Source organism: Bidens hawaiensis, unplaced genomic scaffold, assembly GCF_021521415.1.
Source record: "Bidens hawaiensis isolate Kalapana, Puna unplaced genomic scaffold, B.hawaiensis_p1.1 tig00004685_1, whole genome shotgun sequence".
NCBI classification, from domain to species: Eukaryota; Viridiplantae; Streptophyta; class Magnoliopsida; order Asterales; family Asteraceae; genus Bidens; species Bidens hawaiensis.
In genome coordinates, this window is record NW_027491287.1 from 238,364 (window position 1) to 261,486 (window position 23,123).

At 31.8% G+C, this 23,123-nt stretch overlaps 1 protein-coding gene and 1 pseudogene across 1 annotated transcript; both read right to left on the bottom strand.

Moving 5' to 3' along the window:
• Window positions 1–391: 391 nt before the first annotated feature.
• LOC143627535 (plasmodesmata-located protein 6-like) lies at window positions 392–2,886 on the bottom strand. Its single transcript, XM_077097326.1, has 3 exons — window positions 2,174–2,886; window positions 1,949–2,062; window positions 392–882 (listed from the first exon to the last, which is right to left on the bottom strand). The coding sequence occupies exons 1-3, from the start codon at window positions 2,868–2,870 to the stop codon at window positions 872–874; spliced, it is 822 nt and encodes a 273-aa protein (XP_076953441.1). The 5' UTR covers window positions 2,871–2,886; the 3' UTR covers window positions 392–871.
• A 17,295-nt stretch (window positions 2,887–20,181) lies between these two features.
• LOC143627536 (plasmodesmata-located protein 6 pseudogene) lies at window positions 20,182–20,893 on the bottom strand (annotated as a pseudogene).
• Between the last annotated feature and the right edge of the window lie 2,230 nt (window positions 20,894–23,123).

Here is a 23,123-nt window from a genome sequence, read left to right on the forward strand (position 1 = left end):
TAGTTGTCATGTTTAGTAATTTTTTTCACAAATTAGTCTTATTGTTGGTCCACACCGGAAAACTTTAATGCTAGATCGGACTTAAACCAATCATAGTTGATCTCCATAAACGATCGCAATGCATCAATTTTAATTTAGTTAGTTTTGCTAAACATATCTCTTGTGTGATACATGTTAATGAATTAGCGGAATTATATTGATTACTAGCGAAGAATGGGAACTCAACACAGATTATTTACTAGATCAATTACACAATGAAATCCCAAATTGAATTAGGGCTAAAACACTTTTATTGAATACGGAAGGAATGAGAAAGAAAAAATTATACATAAATGAAATCAAATTGAACGAACTAAAAACTATATCTAAAACACTTAACAAACACCAACAATTCACTACTCTTGACAAATTACATTCTTTACGTTGTACCCTAGACTAAGCGGGAGAAGTAACTCCCTAGTAGTACCTACTCCAGGGTACCCGTACTTAATCAAGCAAGATGTTTAACTTCGAATTAAACTAAGCATCGCATCCAACACATGAATATTGAAAGTGAAGAAGAAGATAAAGATAAAAGAGAATCAAATAAAAGGTTGAGAATGTTACAACACATGACATATATGTAGCAACTAATATTCACAAAAAAGAGAAATTGCATTTTGATCCACACAAAATAGTTAGAAAATGATGGGATAAATTAAAGTACAAAAGTTGGGGAATCCATCTACCGTAAGTAGCTAGGAGCATCCACTTGCTTCATTTTTGAACACCACGAATCTTTCACAAAAAGGATGGAGAATATGTGCCATGGGATTTTAGGGTTTAATGCAATCTTGATTGAAGATGCACACACGTACATGAAGCCTCCTAATTATTTACCACCTACAAAATAATCATATACATATACAAAGGTAGATTAGAAATAGTGTTAAGGTATGTTACAAATACAGGTGTCTTCAATCGAGAAATATATCCGTTAGTTATTCCTTAATGAAGGTAATATTTGTCGGTAATCCATCCGCCAATGTTCGTGGAGACATTAGGCGTAGATAAAGACTTCACCAGCGGCTCAACGGTTGACTGATTACCGAATGAATATTAACTAATGAATATCTGACAAATACAACGATGGTTATTACTGAGATATCACCTATGACATGTTACTTCATTGATGGATCATCGAATGCCATTTTCTGTCGCTTGTTTCATGCACAAATTATTGACGCGCTCTATAGAAAATTTAGTATATGTTTTTGAATTTTAACAAAAAATGTTATTAATTTTTAAAACTCAAAATTTGTAAATCTCCAATAATTTCAACAAATTAAAATATATAAAAATAATTTGTATGTGATAAGACATGAATAGACATGTTGTTTTTAATGGTCAAAATAAATAGGAAATAAACACCTTAATAAGTGACACTCCTTATTTGCATTAATTATATGTCTGAATTTTTTTAATTAATATATTTTATTATATAATTCTATCAATTACAGTACTTTATTCATTTTAATTTCCAGTTGAGCAAAGCAAACACGTCACAATTAACATAATTGCATAAAAGTAACTTCATAATTGGCAATTTGTTTTAATAAAATACGTAAGCATATGCATAGAAAATATAAAAAAATTAGAAAGAGCTACATAACAAATAAGAAGTAGTTAAAATTTGACAAATATAGTGTCTTATTAATTATCATTTATTATAACTTTTATATTGGTTTGGTTGCATACAGACATACAGTTGAAACGTAGTTACTTGTTGACTATTTAAACAAAGTGCTATTCATTATAAAATGAATATTTGTACTTTTAATTTTTCATTTATATAATATACATGAGAATATAATTATAATTATATATTAACCATACTTTATAATTTATATATCTATATGTTTGTTTATAAAAAAATTTAAAATTTGCCTAAATAAATAGTAAGATTTACCTTTTTTGCTAAAACTCTTGCTTAAGGAAGATATGAAAATAATAAGCAGAATAACTCCAGTTATGACTCCAATGGTGAGTGCTAGTGTTTTATCAACATCCTCATCACCTGGATCTGCATGCATGCAATTTTTTAAAGTTATAAATTATTTAATGAAATTTAAATAGACTTGTAGCCGCGGGGCTACGTGCATAACCCCACGGCTAGTGGTAAAGAATCACTTACCAGTTCTAGAGTGGTGATCACGGTCAATATATCTGACGTAACATTTTCCAAGGAACATGTCACCCCAAGTCGACGTCTCACACTCTGACCTCAACCGTCCACTCGCCTCAGTCAGACAATCCTGACACTCACTTACACTTAAATCTTGTACACATTGTGCCACACCTTGCACACTCCCGGACCCACCCACACGAAAATATTGTCCACTTGTAGCCGTTAGAGATGCCAAAGCAGCATCTCTACGGTTCAAAGCATCCGAATTATAACCAATCGTAGGGCCACATCTTTTCGACGCCACAGTAACATCCTCAACCCCGAAAAATGATGTATTATCGTACTTCACAAAACATCCTTGTACTTGAATAACCCCACCGGTCGCTTGAGGACATATTGTTTTGAGTTGAGTCACAGAATTAGCCCTACAATCTTTACAATCCGAGTTGCTAAGGTCGCCTTCGCATTGGAAAAGACCGTAAACAACGTTGTTGCTTTGGGAGATAGTGAACTTGTTGAAGTTGGAGACAGATGCTGAGTTAACTAAAGAAGCGAACAACGAGTTAACATTTAAATCATAGGGTGTACCGGGTGTGTATCGAACTTGCGAGCATCCGCCGTAGATTAGGGGAGTTGTGGATGATACAAATTGGATGAACATGAAGAAAGAACATAAAAAAAAGACTAGAGGTAGTTGGAACATGTTTAAAGCATCTAAGTTCTAAGTTCTAATCTTCAAAGTGAGAGAGAGTGAGTTGTGAGTTTGTGACATATGAATATTGAAAGATATATATGTTGATGCTGGAACTACAAGTCTACAATTGCTTAAAACACACACATTTCCTCATTTATTTTTTATATTAAAGGTTGTATTCTTTTGTTGATTTCAGAAACTTACTAAAATTAATAATTGCTATAATGGTAAAGTTAAAAAAAAAATCTACATGATAAATAGGGGAATGATTTAAAGTGTATTATAAGGAACATATGTGTAGTGAAAAACAAATTATTAAATATTTTTGTTTATACTAGATATAAATTATAAATATTTTTTTTTGCAAGTTTTTCTTTAATTAAAATAAATTATATACTTCACATTGGTGACTGAATATTTATAATTTAAAGTTTTAATTAAGTGATTAGTGATATCAAACATTAAATTTATTTTAAAAAAAAGCTATCTTTCAATATTATATTGTTTTGTTTTTTTCTTGGCAAAAGAATGAGAGTAGATGGAATAATAGGAATAATTGGAACTTTGGAATAACGTGGAAAGGGAATGTTCGCAGAGTTTACTTAGCGGAAAGAATACTCGCTCAGAGAACTTGACCACACTCACAAAATGGCTTCTTGTGTATTTTTAAATAAAAATTTTAAAATCTAGTTCTAAGTTTTTTTTAATAATTAATGAATAGCGCCCGGATATTCAGGGTAACCTAATAGAAAAAAAAACGACTCAATATGACCACGATTATAGATAGCGGTATGTAGCTAGAGCTTATCATCTTCTTTTCCAGGGAAACCTGCTACCCTAAGGCGCACTGCAATCAGTATTGTAAAAATCGCCAGTCGAACGGTGGGGTGGAGATTATCGATTAATTGGGATTAATCGGATCGGTTTTTAGTGTATAAATTTCAGTTTTATATATACAAAAACAAATTTTTTTTCTGGAAATTGGCTGGAATATCTCTGGAAATCGTCGATTTTGGTCAGAATCTCGTCATATAAAGCCGAATAAGTCCGATTAATCCTGATTTTGACCCGATTTGACCATTGACCGATTAACCCAGAATTAATCTGTGGGGGTGAGGACTAACGATTAACACGAGATTAATTGACGCATAGTTGAGATTTTTACAATACTGACTGCAATAAAACCCATATTGGGATCAGATTCGAACTTGAAACTTTACAGTCTTCAGCCCAAATATTCGCTTCCTCGGTTCCTCTCTAATACTAGTTAAATTAAAACTTATTGGCATAAAGTTAAGTTCTTAAGTTATTATATAATTTACATAACTTAAAATGCAATGACAAAAAAAAGGCAAAAAGTCAAACCCATGCTACCGAAGTCCGAACTCAAGCACAAAAACTCAATGTGCCAACCAAACGTCTAATTTTAGAGCTTTCACAACAAAAAAAAGGTTCCTACTCTGAAACGTGTTATGGGAAAATATATGGTATTTCCGGGCTTGTTCTTTCTCTAATTTCATATATAAACCTAAAAAACGACAATCTTTATTCGCTCTCTTTATATTTTTCATTTTTGGTCATTGCTTGTTTATGAAGTACTGTTGCGTTGTCTCTTTCATGTGTTCTCGTTCTCTTTCTTTCACTTCACCGAAAATACCTGAAAACGCCATATGGTGTTAGAGTTTTGGCTCGATTTCACTACATCATTCCAAGACTTGATCGAAGGTTCCAATTAAAACCTACTCTAGATTGTGGGAATCCTTTTTTTGGGGTCAATTTTGGTCCATTTCAATTTTTTAATTATCAACTTTACCTATAGGAGCTTATTTAAATAATCCATGTGGTAGTTATCTTTCAATGAAACTTTTCAATTAAAATATAAATTATATATACATCTTGAAGTGATCTCGATAGTTGAATTATAAACAATAATAATTTGAAGAAAGCAGGACTTGATTTTTTAATTGAAATCACTTGGTGGGTTCTTTGGAGATATCCAGAAACGAAAACACGTTTGACTCTAGTTTGAAGAAAGCCGGACTTGATTTTGACGATCTTGTCAATTACTCGTTTCTTTGGTTTTCTAGTAGCTGTTTAAGGTTAGAATTAGTTTGGTTGATTGGTTAAAAAAAACAACAATGATGTTGATGTAATATTGGTGGTTTTATATATACGAAGCTGTAAATAGATTTATAGTCTAAGAAACGACACATAACTAGAAGTACAAAACCATAAATTACTCGAAGTACTTCGGTCTACTTCTTTCTTTAGTTCACTCTTAGTCAATCTAACACGACGCCGTGTGACTAGGAACTTGTCTATCACTATCGTTTTCTTTTACCTTCAAATATTTTCAACCAAGAAATAGACATGCAAAACTTTTAACATGTCTTTCAAGCTTCATCTATGATTTTATGACAAAATACTTGGCTCAAATAAAAGAGGACAAGAATGAAATTTCGTGATGTAACTTAATTGATTTAAAAAATGAAATATTATTAATATACTCAGGAGGGTATGTTTTTGTGTGTTACTTTGTCTAATGTTTTGATAAGATATAAAATATACTATACTATTTACGAAGTATCATATATTACTATTTATAAATTATTACATCTTTTAATAATACCAATGCGCGCTTAAATTTCAAATTATTATATATAACTATTCATATTATACTATGTTATATGAAGTCGTCATATAAACTTAATACCAATGTTTTCGCAACCGGATAAGACAGCAAAGTCATATATGAGATTGTGATTGGAAACAATTAGAAAATAAATTAGAAAAATGAAAATTCGATACGATAACTCGTGGGGTCAAATGAGAAACGATTCAATAGGCCTAACATGATTGATTCATGCGTGCTTGGTTTCTTGTATAACCGGTCTGACCAATTAAACAGTGATTTTTAAATACATATACTCATATAGAGTTAAACTATAAAGTTAAACTTATTGATTTCTAATTTCTGTCCAACTATTGTTTTTTAAAAGTGTGATTGATTTTCCTCTTGATAATTTATTTTATCAATAAGTTCTAATTACTACTATTTGTAAAGCATATATATTATTAAAAAGACACTAGTTACAAAATTATCCATTTGATCTTGAGTTATTGGTTACTTAAATTAAATTGTACAAGGTTATTGGAAATAAAAGATTAGAAAATATATATTATTAAAAAGACTCATTCTCAAAAATAAACATTAAACATTTCAGCCTAAAAGAAGACATGAACGCAACACAATTTTAATTATGTCCGGGTTCGGGTTCACCTGTTCAAGTATCCAACCCTCCAATTGAAATTCTTTAACTGCCAATCTAACACGATTTACATCCCTGTTTATAGTTATATCTTCCATAAACGTCCCAAGCCAACAATTGAAGAATATTTCCTACAATCTGCTCCAAGATGTGTATCTATATATTATATCTTTCAATTATATCTTTATGTGGTTCCCTTGATTTGATTACTAACAAACCTTAGAAGAAAGTTAAGATGACACCCCAAAATTGAAAAAAAAACCCCCACAGCCAGGGCCACCCAAATGTGTCCCATTAAATAACCACCACCACTACTATGATCACTACTCTACCAAACATAGACACCTCTTTCTGACTCTTTTTATATCCATAATTTGATGCTTCTATACATTTTATTAAGATAACAAATGACAACATCTCTTAATCTCATGGCATGGAAAGGGAAGTGATTTCCACTTCTGTAACTAAGTGATGCTATGTTTTAGTGTACTTTTTATTGGTGTATACATTATTTTCATATCAAACTGACCCATATAAAAAATATACCATAAAATATAAATGTCTGTAAAAATCCTATAAAAAGACGGAGAAAAAATATTCTTATGTAAGCTCAAATATGCTCGATTTTGAAAGATTATGAAACATGTTATTGCTACCTCATAAATTATGAACATTTTATGTACAAGAAATCAAGAACTTTTTGAAACGCATGGCCTATTTAAAGTTAAGTACGTTTGCACATCTGTGGTGATTGGACAGATGCACTTTGCAACATCACTTTTGAATTTAAGCCACTTAATGTCCCAACGTCTTCAATATAATGCAAACGTCAGGGGTGCATGTGGCTTAAATTCTAAAGTAGAGTTGCAAAGTGCATCCGCTCGTTGACCACATGAGTGCAAAAAGTACTTAACTCTTATTATAGATGTTTGCAATGAATCATAAGTACCTAAAACCTTGTCAAATTTTTTTTTTGGGGCCACTAAGAATGATTTTAAGTTTATCATATGTCCGCTGATCTCCATTTTACTATAAAAACAAAATTGATATACAAATAATATATATGTGTACATAAATATAAAATCAAATGAGTTGTTGCTTGTCTGCTGTACATACATATGAAAGTAAAGGAGACGGTGTTGCTTGAGACATGCAACATGTCTTTCTAAGAGTTGTCATCCATGTATGTTTCTTATACTTTTGATTGGAAGTAGTAGTTGTTTGGTTTATGTAATAAAAATATATTTCCATTTTTTTAATTATTCTTACTTTTAATCAGAATAATAATATATTGATTAGGTAGTAACATTTAGTTTTAACGTATAACATTTTGGAACATGGTTCTAGAGGCATGTTATACACAAAATCACTTGAAAACAGAAAAGTATGATAATGGGTTCTTAAGCTAATTGATCCTAAAAATTTTGCATTTCCGATTTCTACTGCTATAACAAAGGAAAGAAAAAAAGTACGAGAACCTCCTAATATTGTTTTAACATTTTGGAACATGGTTCTAGAGGAATGTTATATACAAAATCATTTCAAAACAAAAAAGTACGAGGACCTCCTAATGTTGTTTTAAAAATAACAATAATTAAGTAGTGAAAGAGGAAAAGGAAAATATAACGGTCTTCTATACCACAAACCAAATATAATATGTACAAATATAAAATATTCATCCGGTTTTTGCAATTACTTTTTTGTTTTGCATTGAACGACTTATAATCATATAAAAATGAATCCTACTTTGCTTACTAAATCAATATAAAAGATATTATTTAGATGGGTACATGGATTTTTGGTATCATCAAGGGGCTGAAATGTTAGCTATATCCATGGTTGTAAAACTCGCTAGGTGCTAGTCGAACAGTGTGGTAAGAACTAACGATTAGTTGAGATTAATCAAATTAATATTAAATGATTAACATAAACATAACAACTTAATCAGAAAACCAATAACTTGGGTTAACGGTTTAAAACCAAGGTCCGATTGCCTTCCCAAAAAAAAACAAATGTCAACTTTTTTAAAGAAATAGATAAAATTAAGGGATTACTCCATAAAATAGTAACAAATTTTGAAAGTTGTTCCAATCAGGTCACTGATAAAAACTTTTGTTTCAATCAGGTCATTGAACTTTTATTTTTGTTCCAATCATAGATATTTTATGTAGATAGCAGGTAGTATAGGTTTTTTTTATATATTTTTTAATATTTTTACTTTGAATAATAACTTAAAGGTTGTGAAAATTAGTAAAAATGCAAAATATAATTTAAAATTTCAAAAATTTGCAAAAAAAGTTCGGAAAATTGCAATAAATTAAAAAATTAAAAAAAATGCAAAAATTTTCAAATATTTTTTTGGAAAGTTGCAATAAATTACAATCATTTTAATTATATTGTTAATGGGTTGGGTCGAAACGAGTCATGAGTCGAAACGGGTTAGGTTCGAAACGGGTCACTTAAAAAAGGGTTGTTTTGGTTCGGGTCGGAACGGGTAGGGTCAACAGGTTCGGGTTAGAACGGATCAAGGTCGGAACGGGTCAAAACGGATTTCAGGTCAGTTTTTTTTAACCAATGAATCAGCGCGTTTTCAACATGTTACAGCTCGTTTTAATAGCAAAAGCTCGTTTAAGCGATTTTTTCAGTTCGTTTCAGCACTTAACAGCTCGTTTATGCGATTTTTCAGTTCAATTAAGCACCTAACAGCTCGTTTAAGCGGTTTTTCAGCTCGTTTCAGCAACTAACAGCTCGTTTAAGCGTTTTTAGCTTGTTTCAGCACCTACAGCTCGTTTAAGCGGTTTTTCAGCTCATTTCATCACATAACAGATCGTTTAAGCGGTTTTTCAGCTCGTTTCAATACCTAACAACTCGTTTAAGTGATTTTTCAGTTCGTTTCAGCACCTAACAGCTCGTTGAAGCAATTTTTCAGTTCGTTTAAACACTTAACAGCTCGTTTAAACGATTTTTCAGTTCGTTTCAGCACCTAACAGCCCGTTTAATGAATTTTTCAGTTCGTTTCAGCACTTAACAGCTTGTTTCAGCATGTTTTGACCAAAATGGGTTGTTTTGGTTCGGCTCAAAACAACCAAAACGTGCTTAAACAAGCTGTTAAACGCTGAAACGAACTATAAAATCGCTTAAACGAGCTGTTAAATGCTGAAACGAACTGAAAAATCGTTTAAACGAGCTGTTAAGTGTTGAAACGAACTGAAAAATCGCTTCAACGAGCTGTTAGGTGCTGAAACGAACTGAAAAATCACTTAAACGAGTTGTTAGGTGTTGAAACGAGCTGAAAAACCGCTTAAACGATCTGTTATGTGATGAAACGAGCTGAAAAACCGCTTAAACGAGCTGTAGGTGCTGAAACAAGCTAAAAAACGCTTAAACGAGCTGTTAGTTGCTGAAACGAGCTGAAAAACCGCTTAAACGAGCTGTTAGATGCTGAAACGAGTTGAAAGTCGCTTAAACGAGCTGTTAGGTGCTGAAACGAACTGAAAAACCGCTTAAACGAGCTGTTACGTGCTGAAACAAACTGAAAAATCGCTTAAACGAGCTGTTAGGTGCTGAACTGAACTGAAAAATAGCTTAAACGAGCTGTTAAGTGCTGAAACGAACTGAAAAAAACGCTTAAACGAGCTTTTGCTGTTAAAACGAGTTGTAACGTGTTGAAAACGCGCTGATTCGTTGGTTAAAAAAAAACTGACCCGAAACCCGTTTTGACCCGTTCCGACCTTGACCCGTTCGAACCCGAACCTGTTGACCTTAACCTGTTCCGACCCGAACCAAAACAACTCTCTTTTTAAGTGACTCGTTTTGACCCTAACCCATTCCGACTCATGACCCGTTTCGACCCAACCCACTAACAATATAACTAAAACGATTGTAATTTATTGCATTTTTTCAAAAAAATATTTGAACATTTTTGCATTTTTTTTTTCAATTTTGCAATTTTTCAAACTTTTTTTTTTCAAATTTTCGAAAATTTTAAATTATATTTCGCATTTTTACTAATTTTCGCAACATTTAAAAGTTATTATTCAAAGTAAAAACATTGAAAAATTAAAAAAAAACCTAGATTATCTGCTATCCAGGTAAAATATCTAGGATTGAAATAAAAATGAAAGTTCAATGACCTAATTGAAACAAAAGTTGTTATCAGTGACCTGATTGAAACAACTTTCAAAGTTGGTTACTATTTGATGAAGTAATCCCTAAAATTAAAGAAAATGTCCGATTTGGCTCAATTTGGGCCGCCTAAGTCCGACTATCAATTAGCTAAAAATGCCTTAGGTAAACATGAAAAGAAAGGACCAAGTTGCACAAGACCAATTCTGTAATTAACTCTTTAATTACTATAAAAAAATATCTCATCAACATGTTAACTAGTTCAACCAAACATAAAAACAGACCAGGATAATTTGGCTGTTTTTTCTTAAAACTTATCCTTAGTTATTTTAGCTAATGAAAAGGAGAGGGTCGAAAAGCCGGTTACATGGGGGTATTTTGTTTGGCTGTGTTTTATGTGTATCCTTTCAACTCTTTTGTTTCGTTGTATATCAGGTTAAGTTTTATGCATCGCGGACGATAGTATCTTGTTAGATTGAGCGATTTAATGAAATACTGTAAATGTTTATATAAAAAATATTGCTAAGATTTTATAAAAAATCTCGTTTATGAACTAATTTGAAGTATACATTTATGAAGCTTTCCAACAGTCCTCAAGAAAAGAAAAAAGATAATAAAACACCAGCTTTGGGCTTTAAATCTTTAATATATTCATTTACGTAGTCCTTTTACAGATTTAAAAAATATAAAAAGTTGGGCCTCAAGGTCTGGAGTTTCAGCCCGTTGGGGCATGTTTTGTGTTTCCTTATATAAATGCAGTTCACGCAGAAAACTTCATAAACTGTTTGGTCTAAACTTATTGACCGGTTTTTATGATTTTTGATTGATATAAAATAAGTGTCGATATTCTTTTAGCATATCACGATTTTATTTATCTATAAGGTTTTCGATCGATGTGAAAGCGTGACAAAATCTTCTTCTGCATAACACTTATTATTATTGGCTTTTCTTTATCTGTTGCTATGTCGTGTGCTAGTATCTTAACGAAATGAATTAATAACAACCGGAATCGAGTTATATTATTGTTGTTATTATTTGTTTTCTATTAGTTTTCAGCATGTCGGGTCATGTAAAAATAAAGTTTAAAAATTGCAAAATTTTTAAACTTCTCAAAAGTCTGTAAAATTTAAAACTATTTTTTTTCATATATCCATAGTGGGAAGACATCCCACTCCATTACATCATAGGCCTTTTTAAGATGCTAGGGGCGTGAACGTGGGGCAATGGTTTAAAGTCAACACGACCGTTGGAGCTAGCCGTTGTTTATAAAAATAAGTAAAAATATATATTCATTTAAATTCTATACAATAACCAAATTTTAACTCAAATTTTTTTTGCAACATTCTAGCTTCTTTCTCCTAAATTCATATTTCTTAAACCAAAATTCTTATAATCTTCAAACTTTCTACATTATGAATCGAAACAACCCATACAATCTTCTTCGAAAACCAACAAAATAACACAAACTACCTATTCAATTCCAATATTTTTCAACCCGAACTTCGTTTATCGCCACCATTTGTAACGGAACCAAAGAAATCATATTTTACCAATTCGGAAATTGCAACCCACACCAAACTCAACCCAAACCCGTGTAAGTGATTATCACATGGCAGTTTGTATATGCAGTTTGTGAAGGTTTCTTGTTGTGTAAGAAAATGAGGAGTTTTCAACGAAAATTTGAGATCAGAGCTGAAGCTGATGTAGCGATTTGCTACGGATGCTCTAAATGAAAAAAACACCGTAGTGAAGCGACGATGTTGTTTTCATCATGTTGTGAGTGCATTACAGAAGCCCTTGTTAGTCACAAAAGCTTTAGTGGGTGTTACTATGTTAGTGAAAAAAAATCTTAAAAATCTAAAATTTCACTCGTATTTTGATTAGATATACGCTACTAGTTTTTGAGGCCGTGTATTATACGGGATTTGTCGAATGAAAAAATAATTAGGTCCATTACTTGAAATAAAGACACAAAATTAAAGATAAAAAATAGAAGCACATAGAATGAATTAGTACATGTCTATGAGTTTAAACTATGAGAAAAAGTTTTTTTTTGTTTATATATGATCCTACTTTTTGATGAAATTGATTATATGATGTGTGTTTATGAAATAAAAAAACTGAAAACTCGGATTTATAATTTTTCATCAAAAACATGAATTACAGGGCTCCAAATCTTTTAGGTATAATTAATCATGGTTTTAATGTTTAAAAGTTTTTAGAATAATTATGTTTAGAAAATTAAATTAAATATTCAAAATTTAATAATCACGTTAATTAGAAATTTAAATTAAATAGTATAACTAAAACTTTATTTATATATGAAGTGAGAAACTTTGCATAATTCAAATTGAATTCACGAGTTCTTACAGTTAAAAATGTTGATTTCTGTAATAAAAGTAAGGTATACATTTAGCATAATTATAGTTTAGATATTAAATTTTTGTAAATAGTTATTAATGTGTGAATATTATCTTGAAATTTATTAAAAATGTTGTAACTCATGAGTCAAACCATCATCATCAATGACCCATGGATAGCATGGATTAAGTAGAAGGGAGATTATGATATTATGAGAGAATTTTATGCTAAGATTGAATGTGGTTAGGACAACGAAGCATCATTAGACAGGATAAGATTCATACTTTTCTTATAGGTTTACTCTTTTCTTAAATCCCACACTTTTTTATTTATTAGTATACTAGGTTAGGAACCCGTGTATTACATGGGTTGGACAATAAAAATGTTATATTTGATAAATCTTTTTAAATACGTTATATGATTAAACTTACATATTACATATAATAATGCTTTTGTATAATAAGGCTTTTGTATTTATATGTGATACTCATATTGCTAATCAAAATACTGGACAATGAGTGTTCCGGTTCCAACCGGTCCATACGAAAGTAGTCACTTTGACTTTCTACCCAACTCGCTTATGTTTTTGATCTTGTAAATAAGGTTTTTTGTTCAAAATAACCTAGAATAATCTGATCACTTGGTTTCTACCCAAGTCGCTAATGTTTCTGATCATGTTTTTATCATGGTAACATCCAAATTTGTCATTGACAAAGGGGATCTATTGCAAACAACTTGGAACAAAATATAAACTAAGAGTCAATATACTTCAAGTTTGTGAGAAGTGTAAATATGTTATTTGGTCAATCATAATCAATAAAAGGGGTGGTGCAATGAACATGACTTTATAATATGTATCAAACTCCCTTAGTTGTAATCCACGATAAGGCTATATAAGGATTGGATGGGATAATGATAAGGCAAGATAAGGAATGTTTTAAATCTTAATTAAATTTTAGTTTTAAATTAATAAATTAAATTAGAAATTATAGGCTAATACATGAGAGTGCCACTTGGCAAACTATTAGGCCAACTAAAGGGTTTGTGGTTCAACCAATATTTTTGTTTGTTTGTAGACTAGCTTTTGAACCCGTGTATTACACGAGATTGTCAAATAACAAAAATAAAAAGATCCATTATCTAAAATAAATGAACATAATTACAGGTAAAAATAAAATAAGTATAAACAATAAGAAGTCTAAAATCTCAAATTTACAAATTTAATTTTTTTATATACAACATTTGTAGAAATTGTTTTGACCAATTACTCGTGGATAACTATGATAAATGCGATGAAAGATTAAAGAATTAAAAGATAAATTATAACTTATTTCTCAAAACTGTTTTGTCTCATGACCCATGGATATGTAGGATAAATAAGTTGAGAAATTAGAGATTTGGAAATGAAATTATAACCCATTTGCCAAAATTATTTTGGCACATGACCAATGAATAGTTAAGATTAATGAGATGATAAATTAGATAATTAGAAATGAAATTATAACCCATTTGTTAATATGGTTTTGCTCCATAACCCATAGATTGATATAATGAATGAGAAGAGAGATTATGCCTAAAATAAATATGGAATTACTACATCATCCTCATTATTTTCTTTTAATAGTATAGTTGCATTATATTAAGATTAAGATTCATACTTTTCTTATTGGTTCACTCTTTCCTTAAATCCCGGCCACACAAAGAAGCCAACTACCTCTAAATCACTTTTTTAACGACAAAAGTTACTATCCCCTAATAACTCTTAAATTGCATCAAATTAAACATAAAATGCACGTTGTGTGAGATTGAACTCAAATTCTTTCACCTAAAATGTTTGCACCTCTACCGTATATGCTGAACCAATTAATGGTCACCCTTAAGCTGAATTAATTACATTATTTTGAATGTATGGTCGGCTCAAGCATAAGTCGGATTATAAACACGTTACTTTCTAATACCTAAAAGTAAGTAATACTAAATTAACATATAAAGAAACCCTTTTTGATATACAAAAATATGATGACTCGTTAAAATTTAATTTTTATTATTATTTTTTTTAACACTAATCATCCTTTCTTACACATATAAACACAAACCGAACTACACTTGGATAATGGGTAAGCGAATAACAAGCTGCGCCGCTATCCCCTTTTGAATCGCAAAGCCTATTCTATTAAATATTAATCCTTGGTTCCTCGGGCTCTGCGAGTCACTATGGACTACCTTCCGCACCCGCTCCAAAATGCGAACTGCCTTGGAAGCTAGGGATCCAAATGTGTCGAAGGCAAATGGAATGAACATGTGCTGATTCTCCAAACACGTTGCCTCATGCTTAGCAACTTTCCTAGATTCCGCCCTCAAAAACCGCCTGTCCCGGAATGAATCCACTGTCTCTCAGCCCCATCAATGGGGACACCCTAGTGAGGTCGACACACACATGCTTACCCCCTGCCCAACCAATCACAAGAAAGTCCGCAGGACGCATGATAGATCTTCCCTCTCGTAGATCAGTTAGAAAGTTAACATGTGCATCTTTCTTTACTGAGATCCCGACACGCCTAAGCACATCTCATAAGACATCTCTAACCTAGTCGTGACGATACTTGAATCCCGACAATTCCTTTCAGTGGAGGGCATGCTCACCAAATCTATCCAAACATGTTTTTTTACAAATAGGGCATGATTCGTCTGGAGGGAAAAGATGAATCATAAGCCGATATTTAAGGATGCCTCTGTATTCAACTACCGACATTCGTTGCCCAAGACCTTTAATGGGCACAACAGTCAAAAAATCTTGGGCATGAGCTCCCTTTAGACAAGCAAAAACTGGCTTTTCTCTCAGGGTCATAATGATTTGCTCTTCCAAATCATGTACGTGTTTACCATAAAGAACACTCGCCAAGGTTTGTTGAGGTTTCTTGGGGGGCGGTCTCCTTATCAGTAAAATCGCCTGGATCAAGGTCCGGGAGAGTTGTTCTAATATTACCAAGTGCAAGGGAGTAGTCAGGATCTACCCCCATAACACCAGCGCTTCGCAAGATGTGATCCTGCAATTTCCATGACTAGGCCCCGGAAGCCACAACGGCATATGCGGAGATATCCTCCGCTGAGAAAATTCCTAAGCCTCCTCAGCGCATAGGGAAGGGAGCCAACCTCCACTGGAGGTCCCCAAAATACGATCCTCCACACACAACAATATCTTCAATCCCCCTCCCCCGGAAGGCCCACATCAAAGATGGACACAGCCTCTTTGACATGTTCAGGTTGACAGGTCCGGAGCCCAAACACTAACTCAGCGACCCCCATGCACGAGCGCAACAAAAGGAGCTCACTTTGGGGGTCCCTCTGGTCCGGCAAAGACCGAATAAACCCTGCATCCCGACTAACCACTCCCCCAGGAGTTTACTCCCCTCACATGCTTGCTAATCTCGCTAGGGAATAAACCCGACACTTTCTCCGAATATTAACCTAAGCCCCAGAGACGCCCCCCTCTGAATGAATATTGCCCAACGCCCTAACATCCTCCCCAACCTTACCTTTTATTTTTTAAAAGGTTGCCAAACAAATTTTTCATTATCGGCCATTTTCAATGACACTCAAAACGAGCACAAAACGTGTTTTTCCCCTAGAACAGTCTTATATACGTGGTTGCAAATATAAGAAAAAGGTTAAGAAAGATACACCAGAATTATACAAACATTGCGAATTATTCACCAAGGTATATTACATTTTAATCCACAAAAAGATTGAAATAACGAAGAAATACGGGTAATTATTTGTGAATGCGCCTTTTGCCTTAAGCTAGGGACTTTCGCGCGCATGCTTTAGTTTTGAACCACTGAGGATTATAGTGTTATAATACATAACACTGACCCGATTGTGGCGGGTAAGGACAGGGAGGCGGCACTATGACTTGTTGTGCCAGTACATAACAAGGATGATATATCGGTAGTCCTTTATTATCTTTGTCGACCTTTTCTGTCTCTTTCTGGACCTTTTCTGTCTCTTCTTTGACCTTTTTGACCTCTTTATCGGCCTCTTCTTTTACTTTCTTAACCTCTATCTTCAAATTTTCTATTTTCTTGTATTTGTATTGGTAAACTGAAGGTTCAAAAAAGTTATAGTAGCATGAATTAGAAGAGCCTTTTTAATTATGGCCATTGGTGGATCCAGCATACAAACGGGTGGTTCCCCGGAACCACCCGAGTTTCGAAATAATAGTGTACGGATATATAGAAGACGCGTAGGAACCACCTTATAAATTAAGAGGGAACCACCTAAAAAAAATTCCTGGATCCGCCACTGATTATGGCATGCATGTACATTGAAATAATATTTCAAGACTTGCTATCTTTTAAAAATTACAAGATCATCAGTTTTAAAAAAATATGTAAAGATTATTTACACAGTAAATTTATAAATGAATAAGAAGTGTGCATAAATGAAAACTCTCACTTAACTAACTAAAATCGTAGAAAACACATTTTCTATATTTTATCGTAAAGAGAAGTAGAGAACTAGAATTCTTGAAAGAATAAATAATCATAACACATAACGACTAGGGATCATTTAATCTCAAATTTTGTAATTCTAAATTTTTAAGAGGCAAAAGCAATTTTAGTATATATTAATAATAGCTTTATTAGAACTCGTGTGATATATGAAATGCTTAAAAAAATAATTAAACTATATAAATTAAATAATTAAATAAAAAAACTACATTTTATCAAAACAAATGTTTCATAAAGGGGTGGGTTAACGTACAATAATGGCTTATCGTACATTAGGTAAACGACATTCCAGAGCGTTTGATTAAAAAAAGCGCGGTGGCAATTTCGTAAATAACCCAACAGTAGTTCGCGATCGAAATTCGTCGATTACAAATCAACTCTGATTCAAATTCGGAACTTGTCGCTCAATCTAATCCAATATCTAAACTCTAATCACAGCTTAAATTATGAAATGTCTAAAGTCAAAAGCCAAATCAAAATTGAATGTCGTTGAACATCAAGAAATCTTCAAATTGATCAAAAATTGATGATTTAATCAATCGAATTGATGTGTAAGAGGCTTTAGAATCATCAATCGATTATGGAATTGGAGAAATAATGCACTCAATCGAGCTCTGATTAGGGTTCAAAATATTATGTTTAAACGTTCTGAAACAAAACTGAAGACCTTTAAACGTTCTGACCAAAAAAGAGCATCTTTAAACGTTCTAATACGTTCAATGAAGTTCTGGGTGTTCAAAAAACAATGAACATCTTTAAACGTTCTAATACGCTCTAAGAAGTTCAGGTTGTTAGAAAAAGTTTAGAAGTTATGATAAAGTTTAGAAGTTTTTAGAAGTTCTGGATATTCAAAAAGTTTAGAAGTTCTGATAAAGTTTAGAAGTTCTGGGTGTTCAGACTTCTAAAACAAACAAAAAAATAAAATAAAAATTAAACACCTGTAAATATGAAATTGAACACTGAAATCACTTCATATAATCTCATAATCATTAAACAGTCGTCAGTTGACCGTTAATTTGATCATTGATTCGATCATATGAACAAAATATGGAGCGTCTGCAACTGGATTTCTGCAAAACTCAAAATTGATTAATTGAAACTTCAAATTGATGATTAATTGAACCAATTTCAATGTTTAATTGATCAATTAGTTCAACAATTTCAATTTCAGTTGGGCAATTTTATCAACTGACATGTGAGCAACGATTGATGGTTGTGTCGGTAGAAGATGGTGGTCGCGAAGGTGGATAGTGGACAGAATCGTTGAACGACGATGGTGAAGGTGGACGGAATCGACGGGAGAAGAGGTTGACGGAGGTCGGCTCGCGTAATTGTGATTTTAGGATTAGGATGGTTATTGAAGATGGACGTTCCAGAATGTCGCGTACCTATTGTACGATAAAGATTTTTCGTATCCTATCCTTTATATATATATATATATATATATTCATTCTAATAGAATATATATACGAATACGTGCTACGTTCTCAACAGATGAACTTAGTGATTCTATAAGTTTAGAAATTTTAATGAAATAGCCGATTAGTGAATTCTAACGAAAGATGATAAGATGTTTTATTACAAATGACATAAAAAAAGAACAACATATATCAAAATTAGCATTAATAAAACACGCTTTTGTATCACATTTTCGAAATAATAAAAACTCTGTGGATCCTTAAAGGTTGAATGAATATGTAAGAATAAAATTGTTATTTATTCATAATTTATTCTTGTCATTATTATATTAGACCTATGAATATCTTTGATTGAAGTTTATCACATTCATATCCTACATTCAAAAGTGTATATAAATTGATTTAATAAAAAAAGTAGTTCTAATTTCATTAAATATATTAATTTTTTTTTACTATATTAACATAAATATCCGCATATTTATAATCCATGTAATTTAGATAATTAGTTATTTGTTTAAAAAATGAATTGATATGTTTTAATTACACTGACAAATATACTTTCATTGAAAATAAAAGAATAGTTTGAGCGGAAAATTTATGCTAATAATGATTCTCCAAATGACACGTGTCATATATTCTTTATAAGAAAAAATAAATTACTCGTTCATACATGCTTGTAAAATTAATTTACCGAGTAAACTAAGCTTTTCCACCATGTGGTATATTGCTCGACAATGAAAATAATAGACTGCAAAAAATATATGCAAAAAGAGATCAATCTTTTATACTAAAATGGTGATTTTCAAAAATTAGAGCATTCTCAGCTCCTCTTTAATTATTTGATGGAGTTCTCTAAAAAAAATTAGAGGATGTTAAGCGATTATGAATAGAGGAAAGATAAAATTTTAAAAGAAATGAGTAAATTTGGAAGAACATTGTTCATCATCTATTTACTTTTTAATATATTTGAAAGTGGTTGTGAGTATATGAGAGATAAAATATAATGATAAAAATGTAAAAGAATATTATTTAATTATATATAAGAGAAAAAATATAGTGTTTTATAATTATAAAGATAGAGATGGAGAATACTCACGAAAACTAAAAACACATTTTAATCTTGCTTCTCGCATAAGCTTGATAAGATGAAGCTAGTGAAGTTAACATACCGACTTTATTACAGGGATCTCGGCAACACCAAGGTCCAATAATTTGTATTATCACGCCGATAAGTACCGAAATAAGATGACCTGGATTAATATATTTAGATATTGTTTCCTTGTGACCTTTGCCCCTTCTTTTGTGTTTTTTCTTATCGGGGTCGTCGTCATCATTGTTGTTGTCATAGTCGTCGCTGTTGGTGTTAGAATTTAAGTCACCTGCAATATGGTCATGCAGAGTTGATATGTTAATGCAAGATAAATATGATAATTAAACATTAATACAGATCATCACCACGTACAACAAGCAAGGCCGCCCTCGAGAATTATTAAAAGTTAATTTTTAAAATCTAAGCCGAGAAAGAATTTGCGTTGTGCAATTTGTATTTTTAAAAAATAAAAATGGGCTTAAGTGTGTTAGGTTTAAACATAGGCATACGCCCTCGGAGACCCCCCCCCCCCTCTCAACCCGACAACAAGCATACCCTAACCAACAGCATATCGAATATAACATTTTCCCAAGTACATATCACCAGAGCTCGACGTCTCACACTCTGATCTCAACCTTCCGCTCGCCTCTGCAAGACAATCTTGACAATCACTTAAACTCAAATCTTGTACGCATTGTGCCACACCTTGTACACTCCCAAAATCCCCCCCACGAAATATTCACCGTTCCCACGAACTAGATATGCCAATGCACCATCTATACAGTTCAAGACATCATTATTATAGCCAATCGAAGGGCCACATCTTTTACATACCTCCATCTTGTCCTCAACCCCAAAAAATGATGGATCATCGTACTTCACAAAACATGCTTCTAATTGTATTTCACCGCCTTTGGACTTAGGACAAGTTGCCTTGAGTTGATTAATAGAGTTAGCCACACAATCGTTACAATTTTTTGAGCTAACGTCGCCTCTACATTGAAAGAGGCCGTAAACAGTATCATCGCTTTGTGGGGAGGTTTCAAACTTGTTGAAGTTGTAAATGGAGGCCGAGTCTATTAAGGAAGTGAATAGTGAGTTCACATTCGACTCGTATGGTGTCGTTGAGGTGAAGTTGAGTTGAGAGCATTGAACATAGACATTGGAGTTTGCTGTAGAAACCGAAAATAGGGAGAAAATGAAAGATAATAATATGGGAAATGAAAGAGAGAAAACTTGTAACATTTTTAGAGAATATAGTTTCAATCCTCTAGTTGTAATAACTTATGAGTCATACACATGCATGCACATGCATATTTGTAAACAAGTAAAGTTTAGTTATATATATTTAACTACAATAATATGCAAATTAATTAACTTGTAATGATTGGGTAGTTGCTATGAACCAGTTTTCCATTATAAATGACGTTGAATTACTATTGCTGCAATAAATAAATTATCGTGAAAGAAGACAAACTAATCTGTAATCTGTAATCTGTAATCTGTAATAATAATATATGCCTAAGAAAGATATAAGAGCATTCTTAGAAGTGTCCTTTATAATTTTTATTTAAGTGGAAGACATGGAGAAACTTTTGTTGATGAGTAGATTTGGATAAGCACTGTTCACTCTCTATAACTTTTTATTGTTTTTTGAAAATGGTTTTGAGTGAAAGAGAGAGAAAGATAATGATATAAGTATAAAACAATATTATTTAATTGAGAAAAAAAATATAGTGTGTTTAGTGTAATTATAGAGATTAAGATAGAGATGCTGCTAGGATTGCTCTAATGACAGATATTAATTAAATAAAAAATTATATGAGAAGATAAAAAGTATCAAGTCCAACTATAGACAAACAGATGGCTTTTATTTAAACATGCCTAAAATCTATCGAATGTAGTTATGTACCACAAAATCTGGTGGTGATACTCCATTATTAGGTCACGCGTAATTGGAGTTTCGACATATTTCATCGATAGATTACCGATGGAATATTGAATATTGATCACTCACATTACCTACGAATGTCCATTGGGCAAAATGTCATGCAAATAATGACCAAATCGACTTTTTATTTGTTTTACCTTTTCGTATGTTTCTTAGACTTTTTATTCGAATATGTTGGTAGTCTGTCGATATATATTATCGTCAGAACTCCGTCTGTGATAATCATTTTCTTATCAAGTGTTAAAAGAACAAATAATGTTTTTAACAACATTACACCTAAAACACATCTAATCTTATATAACTTTTACAAGAATTTAAACCCACATCGTTTTTATAAAGGAAAATTACCATATTACTATGTAAGTATATAAGTTTTTTGTGAAGGACGTACAAACATCAAATTACTAATACTATATACAACACATCTAACTTATCAACCTATGAATTATTTTCTCTTAGCATTATAAAAAACGCTTAGATTCTTTTCTTATAATAAGTTAATAACCAAATTTTGATTATTTAATAGTATAAGCTTATGCTATACAAAACAAAATATCATAAAAACCCACTATATATACTAGGTTTTTAGGTGGTTCGAACTAGGTTGACTTCAACTTTTTTAAGTTTCAGTTTTTGGATCTACTTGGTGTGGCTAGATTCCTTCACACGAAGAAACGAAAGGTTCATATATACTTAGTTGCTTAGGATAAAGGGTATGGCTTATTACGTCATTTTTTTTCTTCATCATTCATTATTGATCCAAACTTTTTAGCCTTACGAAAAAACAATCCTCCTTTGTTGGTTATATATATATATATATATATAGGTTTAAGTTCAAGAGAGAAATCGATTTTCTGCGAGAAATGCGAAAAGTGGATCCAGTTAATAATAAATTTCTTTTTTTTCTTTTTATCTAAATGTAGGGGTAGGATGGTAAAGTCCTATAACTTTTTTATTTGAAAAGCTTTTTTTTTGTTCCTGGAATTTGTTTATTTATATATTTTATATGGAAAGCATTAGAATTTTTTTGTTTGATTATGCAAATCACCGTTTTTTTTCTTTTATTTATATTTAAAGAAATCATTATCATCTCTTCATTCCAAAAATCCATCAAATATTATCACGAAAACTAATGAATTTAAACATGACATTCTACATATAGGGTAAAGTTAAAATACAAAGGACCATAAAAATGAGAAGGGTGAGAAGGAATTCAGTCCATTGATCTTAGATTTGAATGACTGAGATTAATTTAATAAATAAAAATTGATAAAAAGAGCATGAAGGTAATAACCTATCTTTGTTGACTTTCTCTCTCCACATGCAAGGCACATGCAAATTCCCCCATCATTTTAAAATGTCCATAACTTTTTCATACGACATTATTTTTTTTAAAAAAAAATTACCATAATAATGAGCGTTTTTTTATCTTTAATATGAGTATCATATTGTTATATAAAAATTAAAAAAAAAATAAAGGGTTTTCTTAATTGTGTTTATTTTGTTGTTCATTGTGTCATTGTGTAATATGTTGTTT

Bases quoted from the DNA above. Each gene is read 5' to 3' on its own strand.
- LOC143627535 (XM_077097326.1), bottom strand. From the start codon at position 2,870: ATGTTCCAACTACCTCTAGTCTTTTTTTTATGTTCTTTCTTCATGTTC. The intron at 2,063-2,173 runs GTAAGTGATTCT...GCATGCATGCAG, and splicing joins TGATCACCACTCTAGAACTG to ATCCAGGTGATGAGGATGTT.